The sequence below is a fragment of the Ambystoma mexicanum genome, chromosome 10 (assembly GCF_040938575.1).
Source record: "Ambystoma mexicanum isolate Mex_15411 chromosome 10, UKY_AmexF1_1, whole genome shotgun sequence".
NCBI lineage: Eukaryota > Metazoa > Chordata > Amphibia > Caudata > Ambystomatidae > Ambystoma > Ambystoma mexicanum.
This window is the reverse complement of record NC_090932.1, coordinates 64,687,588-64,701,983: the sequence shown is the minus strand read 5'-3', so window position 1 is coordinate 64,701,983 and position 14,396 is coordinate 64,687,588. Positions and strand designations below refer to the sequence as shown.

The 14,396-nt window shown below is 43.5% G+C and overlaps 1 protein-coding gene across 1 annotated transcript in view; it reads right to left on the bottom strand.

Annotated features, from left to right (window-relative positions):
- The window catches only part of LOC138492812 (mucin-4-like), a 223,544-nt gene that overhangs the window by 103,228 nt on the left and 105,920 nt on the right, over nt 1–14,396 (bottom strand). The window contains exons 16-18 of the mRNA XM_069620165.1: nt 7,256–7,429; nt 4,370–4,471; nt 473–718 (exon numbers count right to left, since the gene is read on the bottom strand). Of these exons, the coding sequence (XP_069476266.1) occupies nt 473–718; nt 4,370–4,471; nt 7,256–7,429 (522 nt within the window). The remainder of the gene's footprint in view (nt 1–472; nt 719–4,369; nt 4,472–7,255; nt 7,430–14,396) is intronic.

The following is a 14,396-nucleotide window of genomic DNA, read 5'->3' as shown; positions in this document are numbered from 1 at the left end:
TAAATGTAAATTGGCAACTAAAGTCTTTACAGAGAAAAACAGTTGAAGAAACAAATGAGCTTTTGTGCATATGCAGCTATGAAAAATTGGCATAGATATCAAATGTTCCAGTATTTTGAGTAGTCGGGAACCGAGAGGAATGCTGCACCCCAAAGGAAACCAGGCAGAGAGATCCTATTGAAGCTATTGAATATACAATACAATATACAAACACAATATGGAGCAATTTGTCAGCGGTTACCACAGCAGTATACTCAGCTGTTGTGTATATGTATCCCCGTGCCAATCAAGCTGCGTGGCTGTATGCTGGGTAATGGTCAGAGTCTCACTTCTTACAAGGACCTGGGATTTAGGTCAGAGGGGGGTAATTACCACATGTTGCTCATCTCCCATTTACAGGGGAGTGATTAGGGAAAAGCTTCCTAGCATGCCGCAGAGAGACCAGGACTATACCACGCGGCTGGATACTTACTGAGTGTTAGGTTTGTTTGCTTGTATGTCTTTGCTATGCGTTGGGTTTGTGCACCCAGCTGTGCATTTCCAGTGCTCAGTGTATCATAGATGCATTCGACATTGCCACCACAGGCAGTCGCTGCGGCTTGGTACTCGGTGACGTTCTTCTTTATCAGCTCATCGTAGAATCCCGGCACGAAGGTGGTACTGTTTGTCTGCGAGGTTGGAAATTTGGAAAACAGGCTGGATCCGCCCACCACTTGCCCTGTGAATACAAAAAGTGGGGGGCAGAGTTGATTGAATTTACACTGGATTTCTGACGGTCCAATATCATCATGTTTCAGATTATATCGAAAATGTGAAATTAAGTCAGATGACCACATACAATTGGAATCCATGGAAGAAGGCATGGAGGTATGAAGTAAAAACCCTGGACCTCATTACAAGTACGATAGTGCAGTAAAAACTTTGTTAAAGTAGTGCTAATGACCTCTCGTCGAACTACGTGTTTACGTTAAAGTGGATGATTAGCCGCCAGCACAAGAGATCTGTCTCGCTACTACTTCGCACATGAAACCCAAATCATCTTCAAGATCCCTAAGGACCCTCCCGAAACCTCCCCCAACCTCGCTTCTTGCCTCACAGAAAATGACCACTGGATTACGGCTAACCAACTCCTTCTCAACCCCGGAAAACCCAAAAATATTATAACCTGCGGGAAGACTGAACTCTTCCACAACCCAGCCCTTGGCCGCATCTCTAGACCCACCCCCCTCTTCCTCCAACACAGTAAAGTACATTGAAAGCACCCTGGACTCGATGGAACACTATCGCATCACAACAACTCAGTGTCAATATTCTGCTTTCGACATACGCGTTCTCTGACTCATCTTCCACTTCCAGACATTCCCACACGGGTCGCCACAATCACTGCCATCGTCCTCTCTCACCTAGAGTATGCTAACTCTCTGCACCTGGGCGCCTCTTCATTTCAATTAAGATAACTCCAGCAGGCCCAAAACACTGCAGCAAGGCTCCTTCGTTCCCTATGCCCCCGAGAACACATCACATCCGCCCTCTTTGTTATTCCCTGGCTGCCAATCGGGCATCGGTCCACCTTCAAGCCTATGTGCATCACCCACCTTGTGCTACACAACTCAGGCCCAGAAAATCTACAACACAAGCACACTCACTACTGACCCAACAGAATCCTGAGATCAGGCACAGCACTCCTCCTTGTCACCCCAATTGCCAATTAGACCAGAACAGGGGGATCCTCCTTCTCCGGCCAAGCTCCCACCATCTGGAACTCTATCCCTTTTTCATCCGCCGCATAGAGGATCACCTCTTCTTCTGGAAGGCACTCAAGCATTGGCTCTTCCCAACTGAATCTTGACTGAACTAGTCAAACTCATAGATGAACTTTCACCCCCTATCAGGTAGGTTGGGGCATTGCTAAGTCACGTGAAGAGACAACAAGACAGGACCGAGCATGCACAGAATGATTTCCGCATGATTTTATATGCATTCTCTCACTGCAGGTACTTAACAGCCATGACTCTCTGGTACCTATCAGAATCCACCATAATGGAAGATAGCGATACCCCTCCTAGGCCATGGCCACCCACCCGCACACATCTGCAAGAACCCACTACTCAAACTCATAACGCTCATCACAACTGTCACTAGAATGCAGCTGAGTCCCACAAAAAAATGAGTCTAGCTGGGCTCATAATCAGTCTCCTTGACTCGCTTAGTCTACCAACAGCCTATCACACCACCCATCCACTAGCCAGTTCTACGTGGATCGTAATCAGGGACTTAGCCACCCCTACCTACCTTCGTACTGGCTGAAATGCACACACACATTCCAAAATCCTCTGATTAGTTCTCTTACCTTGGACTTCAGTCCCACCCACAGCGCTTTGAGGCCATACCAATAGCAGTGGGCGCTATACAAATGCCATATGTCCTCATTTTACTGTGTCTGCCCACATTCCGGCAATCACAGCACTTGTCCACTCACAGCTGGGCTACGGTAATGCAATCCCCCTGAACCTGCCTTTAGCCCGCAACTGATTCAGAACCCACTGCACCACTCTCTACTGGTGTATAAAATGTTATCATATGTTATCAATCCTTATCAGGCTTCGCTGGCTTCCTTTCCACCTGACGATCTTTTTCAAGGTACTCAGCATCATGGTTTTTACTCTGCTACCCCCTTTCTTATGCAACATATTATCATGCCCTGCACACTTACATTTCAATTCACTTCAGTTTCAGATTTACATTTCAATTCATTTCCTTGCACCATTTTGCTCGTAAAGGGGGTACATCGTTTTCTGGATTGGCGCCTACAGCAGGGGAACCACAAGCCTTGGCTCTCCAGATGTTTTATACTACACCTCCATCAGCCTTTGCCAGCGTAGTCAATGCGGAGGGATCATGGGATTTGGAGTCTAATGCATCTGGAGAGCTACAGCCTGCAGACCCTTGGCCTAGGGAATGGAATAACCTTCTTCTAAAGCTCCTTGCCATTTACCATCGCTCTGGCTCTAAAAAGCATTTAAAAATGTATCTGTTTGAGTACCTCTGTTAGAGCAAACCCCTTTCCTTATTTCGGGCATAGCGCCAAGAAACCACGCTCATGATGCATATGCCCTAAATAAATACCTTTAATATAACATGTTCTGTGATGTTTACCACAGATGCCCTCAAAGCCGTGCAAAGTCAAGAAAGGCTTTCAGGGTTTTTCTGAAGGACATGAGTCTGACATTCTGATGAGGGCCATCTAGAAAGTGTGTTGCATGTGGCTATCACCACAAACATCCAACCTTCCAAACCACGAATACATGGAAGAGGAGATGTGGGGTACCTGGCTCTGTCATCAAATGAGGACTCTCAAGATAGATTTTACATTCAGGCAGAAACTGTACAACCCTTTCTTCTGGGCACATTCCTCCTAAAGTGGCAGACGGAGCAAGTACATGGTTTTCAAATCAGTTCTAGTATGCTAGGGTGGCAAGTGTTCAGCGATGTGCAAGATGCCAGCGTAATACAGAATGGGAGCGAAGCAGGCATTTAGGTTGGTTGGTAGAGATTAAGACCCCCAGTACCAGCATCATCATGGCTTTGCAATTACTAAAATACCCATAAAGAGGTTTTATACAGAATATGACTTGCAACAAGTGAGTGATAATGTTTTTCATTGTCATAACCCCTTTCCTTGTCTTAACAGTCACTTATAGGGTTCCTGGGGAATAATGTCACATAACTACATTCATACAATGATATCAGTGTTCCTAGGGATACCTGCAAAGGCTGGAAAGGCCTTCTATGCAATGAATAATACACTGAGTAGTGAGAGATATTTATGATAGCATAAGTCATTTAATGCACACCCTTTTTGCAATATGAGCAATCTCTGCCTTCACACACTCTTGGACCAGATACTGCTGTTCCTGGTTGACAATGCCATTACCACTTGTTTGGCGCGAGGTGTTGCCATTAACTAGACACGCAATGAGCATGCATGGCTAGAGTATATGCTTTGGGAAGCTGCCAACATGCTCCCACATTGTCCAGAACATGGGCATCTAGACTGGATGAAACAATGCTGTGCATCACAGTAACACACCAGAGCAAGTGTACATCAGGGATCTAGGCAGGGACACCTTTTCTTGTACAGGATCAGTATATGTGAATCACTATAAATAAATAAATAATAATAGTATATGTACAATCAATGACACCGCACTGCTCCCTTGTGCTAGCCTCCATCACCCTTTGTAATGGATATGTCGTTAAGTTCTAAATCATGTTAAGTAATGGAAGACCCCTAATCCTAGACATTCATAGAACTGAAGCCCACGTCTCCTCCCTTGTAAGGCCCCAATTTAAGGATGAAGTGACTGACATGTCATTCCATAGTTGAAGATCTCCTTATCGGTGCTGTCGATGGAAATGGTGGTCCCATTTGGCATCCGGAAATCATCAGTGGTGTCGAAGTTCCACACGCCTAATTAAGAAAAACAAGCACATCGTTGAAATATTAGATCACATTATGGGTCTCATTACAAAGTTCAGTGTGACCATAAAACAGAGATAATAGGCATTTATTTGAGACATGCAGGTGTATTCTATTGATCAATCTACGTGTGCAGTAATTCCCAAGCTTCTTCCTTACCTTCATACTTCAAGACCTAGACACTCCTCCCATCTCATATATTTTTTTCTATGAAATTGCATCTTTTTAGACTTCCATGAAGTGTTTTTCTAATGTCACGAAACCGAGTAATATCAGTATAAGGTGGTCACTGCAGTTCCTGGTTAGAAATAGTTTCTTATAGGTTTTGTTACCAACAGGTAGGAATAAAGCTCAACAAAAGGATATCCTTGCCTTGTAGTGCACAGAGTAAAGTCTTTTGGTTCAACAAAAAGTCTCTCTATTTCATATTCATCAATCCAGGGATTCCTTCCTGGGGTATATTTTATGTTCTCAGTGTTCCTGCACTAATGTCTTGCTTCTACTTTCTGAAGATGCAGGTCCTCTGATTTTAGTCCTCAATTCCTGGGAAACATTGATGTTTTGGTATTGGAGTCCTTCATGTGCTTGGACATTAGACCTATGGAGTAGTGGAAGCTAGGGCTGAGGGATGCAGGAATGAGCCCCAGGAACTTTCTCCAAGGGTTGCCCACCTCAGTTGCTTCTATACAGGATCGGTCAGGGGGCCTTCTTCATCTCCCTATCTTGGAGTCCTGGCACTGATCTCCAAAACCCTGTCCTCCTTCAGCTCCTCAATGAGATGCAATGAGCTCGTACCCAAAGGGCCCACCTGTACCCTCTGATTTATCGTCTCCTCTGTCATTTTCCTTTTTCTCCTCCGCAATACCTTTCCATATGCATGCTCCTCCACACCTTCACAACTCATATATGCCCACAATTTAGTGTGTTTGCTCCTCCACTACAACTCTAAGGTACTCCCCTGAAGTTCCCTTCCCCTCCTCTTCTCTCTCACCATTATTCTCTACCTCCCTGTCAAAATACACCCTTTCTCCTCCCTTGGTGTTTCCTCCAAACTCCTCCTCCTGTCTCCTCACCACCACCTCCTCACTCCTCCTGATAATCCTTTTCTCCACCTCCTTGTTCACCTTCAACTCCTCCTAAGTCTTTCTAATATTTCACCTCTCTGCCTCCTTGTACACCTCCACCTCTTAATTACTCCTTACATTCTTCTGATCCACCACCTTGTTCAGGTTCTCCTCCTCACTCTTCTTGATGTTCATGCTCACCTTCTTCTAACTCTTCAGCACCTCCAACCCTCTCTTCTGACCTCTGGTTACCTCTCTCCAGCTCTCTTCACACTGCCCCAACACCTCCTGCTCTTGCCCCGAACTCTTCCCAAAGCTACTCTAACGTTACCTCCAAACAAAACCATGGCAACACACTAGCACTGCACTCCTAATGTCCATTTCCTTGCTATCACATGAGCCGCCCCTTACATAGGGATTGGAATGAATGGCTCGTTCCTGGTTGGCTGGAGGGGCTGTGTAACTACTCTGAACATGCTCAATAAATGGGGTGCCTTATAACCTGGGAAGGATGTCTTCAAATAGGCCAGCAGCATTCCTTATTCTCTTTTCATACTGATGGATGGACCGCATCTGCAGATCCTTCGCCCTGCCAATTGCTGTAGTGTTCCTACCATCTTGAGTTCACTTTGATGTTATCTGTGACCAGTCTGTCAGGGTCTTTGCTAATGTGAAAACCTTCTGAGTGGTTGGGAGGCTGGGCATCATTTTTCCTTGCCTGTGGTTAGGTGTTTGTGTTTCTCACATTCATTTTAATGAAGAGAGCGGCCCCAGGGAACTGTTTAGCTATCATGCTTTCAGCCGTGTTCCAGAAATTAATGTTCTCTTTTCAGGTCCCTTCAGAGTGTGGGAAGAAGTGCAAATCTCTCAGTATGTCTCGGTGGATCAGGGGTGAGGGCTGCACGTCCTACTGCAATGTTGGATATTAAATGGGAAAGGGATGTGAGTGCCCCATGATAGTCCTGTTTGGGGGATGGGCAGAGCTTCTGTTCAGTGCTCAGGTCCTACCCATAGTCTATCTGCTCCCAAAACTGTAAGTGTGTTGCACTAATCCAGTCTAGATGTTCCTACACTAGAAGAGTGGGGTTTCGGGAGATATGGTTCTTCTCAGGATGGTTTCTTAGTCCGGTCAGGATTACCTGGAACTGGATTAAGTTCTCTGGCATCTCCCTTGACTTCAGGAATCCATCCAGGGTTTCTCCAAAGTCCGCTCTCTCCTAAATCCATAGTTTACTCCCGCAGATCCTCTCTAGGCTTTCCTTCTGACATTGAGGGAAATTCTGGTAGGTGTAGTTTGTGACAAATGTTTTTTAAAAAATAGGTATGTTGACATGGTCTGGGGATATATCTCTCTGGGTCATAGTCGACTTTGAGGAACCAGTGATGTATATCCAATGTCTATGTGAAGATGGTTGTGAGTTTACCTGGTCATAACCCCTACTTGCAGTTATCCCCATTGATGGACAACTTTTCTATGAGTGACCTCTCTGTGTTGCGTTCTCTTCTTGTCTGATGTGTTCACTCTATGCTTTAGATACTAACCTCCACTGCAATGTGTCTCCCTGTCTGATTCTGCTGTACCCTTTGGGAATTTGAACATCCCAGCTTCAGCACACCTCAGTAGGAAACATTCCACCTAGAATTCCTCATTCAGTGCCTGCATCATGACAGTAACCCTTTTTCAAATCCATTAATGCAGATTAAGACTTACCCAATAGACCAGATGTTTTGTTGATGTACCGCGTGGGAAGACTAGTGATTGCACTCAGGATTCCAAAAGAGGTGGACACCGATAACGATAACATCCCATCAAACATGGCTGTGACTGAGCTGTTTCCTCTAATCAGCAAAAGCCCTGCGGAATTGTAAACATCTGCATCCATGTCTAAAAAAGAAAAAGAGAGACATACATCTCCAGTAGTTTAACAACCACAATGTTTCAACCACGCACTAAAGAACTCTATCTTGTGACGTTAAGCTGAAGACGCGTATGTCCATCCTATTTGCATAGACATGCATAATAGCGCAGCACTTAAGGGGTTAAAAAGAGCCAGCTATGGACATCTATTCTCAGCTTTTGGCACTAGGCTGGGAGATACTGCAAGAGCCATTAGCTAAAGGCGGCGACAGTTCGTAGACTGTTTCAGCATAATAGAAGTCGTGTACATGTAATATGCTGTGGAAACCATGAATCACTAGTAGAGAAGTTGCTACTATGATTTACATTTCCAATACACCTTTAAGTACATAGAAACTTAGTCCAAGAAGAAAAGAACGAGGTGGAAATTGACATTACAAGACAAGAAATCTAGGGTTCTTGTATACAACAGTCTTATGAGAAGCACACAACTGAGAGTTCCAGCTTGAGAATCAGGGTACTGACACCCACATAGGATATTAGCACATTGAAGGAATGCACCAGCAAATCAGAAGCCATCAAAGGCAAGTGTAATTAGCCAGTGAATGCCTGCATTCACTCCTGACGTCATGCACCTTCCTCTATGTGTTTCCCCTCAACCAGGAACCACTCCAGAGCCAGGATTATGAAAGGTAAGACTCCTTTATTGGTTACAGCTTCAGTAGGAAAGGTGAGATAAGGAGATCAATAGCGTGCTGCCTCTGCCCTTGGCTCTCTCCCTGCTAGACCCCAAGCCTCAGTCCTGGAACCCTCTCACTCTCCACCTTCCATGCCTCACAGGAACACTCCAAGCGCCGCTCACAGACCCACAGCTCTCCTACCATATCTACTAGGATATAACAGATTGCATGTTTGGCATCTTTTCATTTGAAGAAAGGAGATCTCTCTGATTAAGTTTATAAGTGTGGCATGATCAGTCACTGATTAAAAGGGAGGACAGGTAGCCGGCAAAAATAATTCTACAAGCCTTGGTGTGCTATTGGGAAGGACTATCCGCAGTAGAAATAACGACACCGGGGAAAGGACTCCTGGCAGATCCAGTCATGCAAATGTGCATCAATATTAATTCATTCATTGCTTCTTTTTGTCATTTGTCTAGCGCCTTTCACCATAATTATGGTCCCAAAGTGCTGTTTGGTTGAACGCCCTAGAAGGGGCCGGAGTCCAAATTTGGGATAATTGGGAGGTGCTATTATGCGTGTGTGCATTTCGACCCTTACTGTTATGTGAGGGTGTCCAAGACCTTACTAGTCACCCATGTCTGATTGGCGTGTGGATGGGCGCAGATTGAGAAAAATCTCAAAGCCAAGACAGCATCAGTTCTTTGAGGTGCACAGCAATATTGGGCTTCCAGATTTTAAAAGAAATATTGCTAGCAAAATCCTGAAACAGGAGCTGTTGCAAAGAATGCAAAGATCGCCTGGCAATCAATCGCCCAAGGCACCAGCAGCCAGCATCCAGACAGAGATGAAAATCTAATCAAAAGAATTTGAAACCCATTTTGGAAAGAAACATTTATCAGCAAACAAAAAAGAATCATTCCTCCACCACCAAATATTGAAGAAATGTACTGATCCCGGCAAGGAGCATAACCCCCATAAACACAAAAAGTGGAATTTAATAGGAAAGATAAACAGAAAATTGGGTATCAGAAATGTGTGTAAATAAGGTGATTGATCAACAACAAAAGTATGAGACTAAAACATTTAAAAGATGTTTGAAGATAAATAGGATTGGTGATTGGGAAATTGTTACAAGCTCTTCCCCAAGACAACAGCATATCCAAAAAGCTTACATTCTACTTCCACTTACAAAACACACGAAGGATCCGTACTTCTGTTAGAAACAAGCCTCGTCGAAGTTAGTGCAAAACATGTTTCATTTAAGATCTAGCAAGGCCTCACAGCTTGCGCCGAATGTGCTGCGTCTGGCAATGCTTACTTCAAAACCTTTCAGACCATCTGCGTCTGCTGCAGAAAGTTCTGGCAACCTTCTGTGTATGCTTGCCCCTCTTGCCCTAGGCAGTGATAAAGGAGAGAATCCTTCCTGTTGGCGGTTCCACAAATGAGGGCAAAAAACGTGGTCATTCTGGAATGTTCGCCATTTTTCTAATTTACTGAGAGGTTACTGGGGAGTCAAAGGTCTGGAATGTGTTCTCCCTCTTGTCCTGCACCAATTGCCAAGCTGTTTTAGTACTTTTCACAGTTTTGCCTATGTCACAGTTTCTCTTGCTTATGCAGACGCTGCTCTCAAAACTAGTTTGTAGCCACATGCAGTGCAAGACCCATTGTTCAATGCTCTGTGATCAGAGGAGACTGGCCTTATGTTCCAATGATCCACCTGTGCTTAAGATGGCTGCTGCCTCATGACTTCAAAATGGCACCCCAATGGCAGTACAAGGGTATGTCCCACACAGGCCTGACTCTGAAGGTGGCCAATGAGATATGCTCACGTTCCATTGGCCTCTCAATGGTCACAGGCAGGTACCACCCACACTCCTCACCTTCTGGATGCCTCTGCTACTGTTCATTCGGTGCTCTCTCCACCGCAGGCGCCCCAGGCGGCTGATGCTTATGCCCACACAGCCAGGACACAGGGCCTTGCACACTGGTACTGGCGCAGCACTTGGGACGTACCCAGCCTTACACAATGGAGCGTTTCTAGTGCTTGACAGGCCTCCTGGCAGGACGCATCTTAGTTCACTGGAGCACTGAACACAGTGGCAGGAAGGCACGGCAGCCGTGAAATCCTTGCACATACAGGAATGGCGTGGCTAGGGATGCTGAAATCCACCTCGCCGGTAGAAAGATTGTATGAGGCGGGTTTGCCAATTTCGATGTAAAAGTGTACATTTTCAGTTGGACAAGGTGCAGTACCTGGGACATGAGCTAAGGTCTCAAGGCATGAGGCCCGAACTGGCTGCGGTAGAGGCTATAGTGCATATGAGGGCGCCTAAGGATAAGGCTAAGATGTCCTCAAACCTGGGTTTGATTGAGTACTATAGAAAAATCATCAAAAACCTAGCTGTGAGGACAACATGCATGCTAGAACTCTCCAAAAGAAATACCAGGTTTGTTTGGCGCAAGGAATGCCAGTATTATGCATGTGTCCTCTAACAAGGCACAGGCATAGGTTTGACCTGAGTCAACATCTTCTTTATTTAAGCTATTACATTAGCAGCCACAGTTAGCTCCTCCTCCTTCCAGTCTTCCATTCGTCATCCTTGTCAAATCCTGACACTCTCTTCCTTCATTCTCACTGGGCTCTTTCATTCTCAGTTCCACCATGGACATGCATACCTACAACTCTTTAACAGTGCAAAACTCACTATGTATCATTGAGTCTGAAAATGTAATCAGAAGAACTCAAGGAGACTCTCGCGAAGGCCAGTCAACAGCCGAACAAGCATATTCCCTTTAGCGCGCAATAAACCCACATCCCTCTAAAATGTCCAAATGGAGTTGGCATCTTTATTTGCTTTCCCAGCTACTATTTATAGACCTTACAGAACAAAGCTCTGAGGAGAACATGATGAAATGAACACGGACCAGATTCTTCTAAACACAATAAATGTCCAGCACAGAAGACATTCGACCAGGAAGACATCTGACCAGGCAGAGTGTAAGTTAAATGACCAGTTGACCAAATACCAACAAGCAAAGAGAGTAACCAGGATGGCCTGCTGCCCTCATGAACGCTCTCAATCTATAAACATGACCAGAATACATGAATATATGTCAGTATTCTGCCAAGAAATCAAAAGACTGATAACTTCTTAAAAAGAAAAGAAAACATGGCATCGGAAAGAGGTTTTCTACCTGCTGCTCTATGGTTGTCCTTGAGTATGATGATCCCTCACCATTGACCTTGCTCGCTAGGTTTGATGGGAGCCATAGTCCAAAACGTCTGGAGAGGCAAAGATTGTGGAGGGGAAAGTTTGCAACATAAAGGAAGCAAAGATCTTTGACCCAGAGAGGGTCAATTGGGAAAAGGTTCACTGGTTTATTTTTTATTTTTTTGTAAAACTCTTTTTATTACATTTTCAACAGGGTGAACAATCAGATAAAACCATCGTAGTAACCATCATAATGGTTTAATTACTTTGGATAATTTAGAATACAGGAAACCTTAAACTTCGAACTGAAAAGTACAGCTGGGAACTACATACATTAAATATCAAGGAAGGATCTACCCAGAAACGTAACTGGTAATACTCTTGCCAGGAGCAAGAATGTAGTGTAGGCTACCCTCATAGTGCGGCCATCGGCCTGTTTCCACCACCTACCCAGGCACTCACTCAATGTTGTAAAGCATGTGCCTTGGAGGCAGCAGGTAAATTAGCATCAAGTTCTCTTTATTAAGTAACATCAGTCAAGGTGGCAATCAGGATAAGTTAATTGGAAGCTGGAGTGCAGCCCACTGGCTCCCACCACCCATTCTACATAGCTTCAACTCCTGGGCTGGAAGAACATTCACTCAACTGCACACATTCTATACACTCAAAACATTCTCTCATGACATGACATCACTCAAGTAGGAAGGGAGACAGGATATAACACTAACGTTATCAGAAACACTGGCAAGAGGTATACTTGCTAGAAATAAAATCTACAAGTTTACACAAGGAAGGGGTTTGTAAAAGGGAAAAGGGCAGAGTTTGATAACCAGAGAGGCACTAAATTTCAACATCTCTGGAGGATAGCTCAGCGGCAACGTGCTCGCCTTGGAAGCAAGATGACATGGAGCAACAGAGGTTTGATTCCCGGGTCCGCGCTTAGATATTAAGCACGTTTTAAATAACCTATCATATCCACATGAATAGTGTATCTTGGAAAGAATTGAGAATGCTAAAATGACATAAAAGGAGGTCAAGAAAAAAATTAAAAGTAAAGCTAATGTGACATTGAGAAGTATAAAAACCCCACCCTGTAGCAAATTATTCTTTGCCGCAGGTATACTGCGCCCTTATATGACTCGCACGAGGAAACATGGAGGGAGGTGGTTGCTTGTTTTAACATGCAATAAATAGAAAAAGAAAAATAAAGCAATTGACAGGCGACCCATCCAGAAACATCGACTCTATCTACCATGCACTATTCTTTTTCCATTTGCTACCAGGAAGATTAGAAGATAGATGCTCACATACACGAAGAGGTCTGATATAAGAGATTATAAAATCATGACAAAATGCAACAAGTGAGAGCAATTCCTGGAGGTATCACAAGTTGTCTCAAGATATCTAAAAGTACTGTGGAAGGCTCGAGAAAATCTCTGGTTGGACAAATGTGCGGAGGAAGTAGTAGACCGAGACCCGGGTGAATGACCAGATGAAGAATTCTGAAAAAGAACTACCGTTATTTCAAATAGCACACCTCTTTTGCCCTTTCGTCCCTCTTCATGTATTTCACACTTTGATTTTCCTGTTTTCCCCAAGTATCCCCACTCGCCGAACAACATGCCTGTACCAAAACTCTTTGAGTAAACTTCTGAGTAGAGCATTCTGTCATTTTAATTTGATTGTAATTGATTTCCTTTTTAAAATCTTTTATTGTATTTGGTTAAAACACAATAACCTTTACAAAACAGAATTACGTCTATCACACATTTATATTAGAACGTAGCTTTAAAACTAATACATTAAGAAGCAAAATTTCAAGCTAATATAATGTATTACTATAAACTAAAAAAAAAAACACCTTGTGGGTTCCACACAAAGATAAACATGAAGCACAATTTATCATCACAGCAGAGGTACCACGTAAAAATAATCCAGTTCACCCTGAGCCTCATTATAGCCTAATGTATCAATTACAGCCATGATCTAAAATCTTCAAACTATTCAAAAAGCCCAAGACAGCCACCGCAAGAGAGGTAGGATTACCACCAAATAGACTTTGCCACAAATGTTCATTATCAACAAATTCCGAGCTATATATCTGATGCCTAAAATACAAAGTGCACCTATAGTTCAATGCAGGACAGTCTAAAACCAAACGTTTCATGCTTTCAATCCTCGTCTTTTTGCAGAAAAATTGACAGAAAGAGAGATCCCCAGGGATCAATAATCTCGGAGATTGTATTTCTCTGGTTTGTAGAAGATTGAACCTAAATCTCATGAAAATATTTTTAAATAGGGTGCCAATCTGCCAAATTTGTTGTCTTTAAATTTCAGTTGTGCTAGATATTTATATTTATGAGAGGTTTCTGTAGCATTACTCCTATCATTCTTATAGCAGATCAATTTAGTATTGCAGGGCTTTGATGACAAATCTTCTATCCCCAAACCCAAGTCCGTAAGGATGTTGACACAAATACCTACAAACCTATTAACCATTTTCCCTTTTTTTTTGTTTAGCCAGAAGTTTAAGGTCATAAAATAGCAACTGCTTGGATGCCATTTGGTGCCTGCCAAAAGGGATTTCAAGCCTACATTGTACCGAATGACTACCCCTGGTGTACATTTCGGAACTCCTTAAATCTTATGCCGGACCAGAACTTAATCTAACCTTAATCTAAAAACCACAGTTGCATAATGTCCACCCTGTAGTGTAATTTAGGGACCACCTTGCCTCATAAAATGTAATCAGGGGCATTATCATGCATTTCCCATATTTAAAACTGATTTTGTGCTTCTGTCCCACCAAGAGAACCACTTTGTGCCTCCAGAAATCTGCAATTTGATTCTTTCCTGGTTTGCTTATTATCAGAAATCCTAAGTAAATTGAATGTTCAGTCATTTCTAGCTTCATGCTGTTTAATTTCCATGTAAAATATGTTGCTCGCATGGAGGAAGTAATATGCATAATTTTTGTTTGAGGAGGATTCATTCGTAGACTATTTTTATTAGAATATGAAGCAAATGCATCAATCCGGCTTTGTAAACCAATCTGCGTACAATCAAATGACAAAAAGTCACAAGTGTATGCTAACCAAC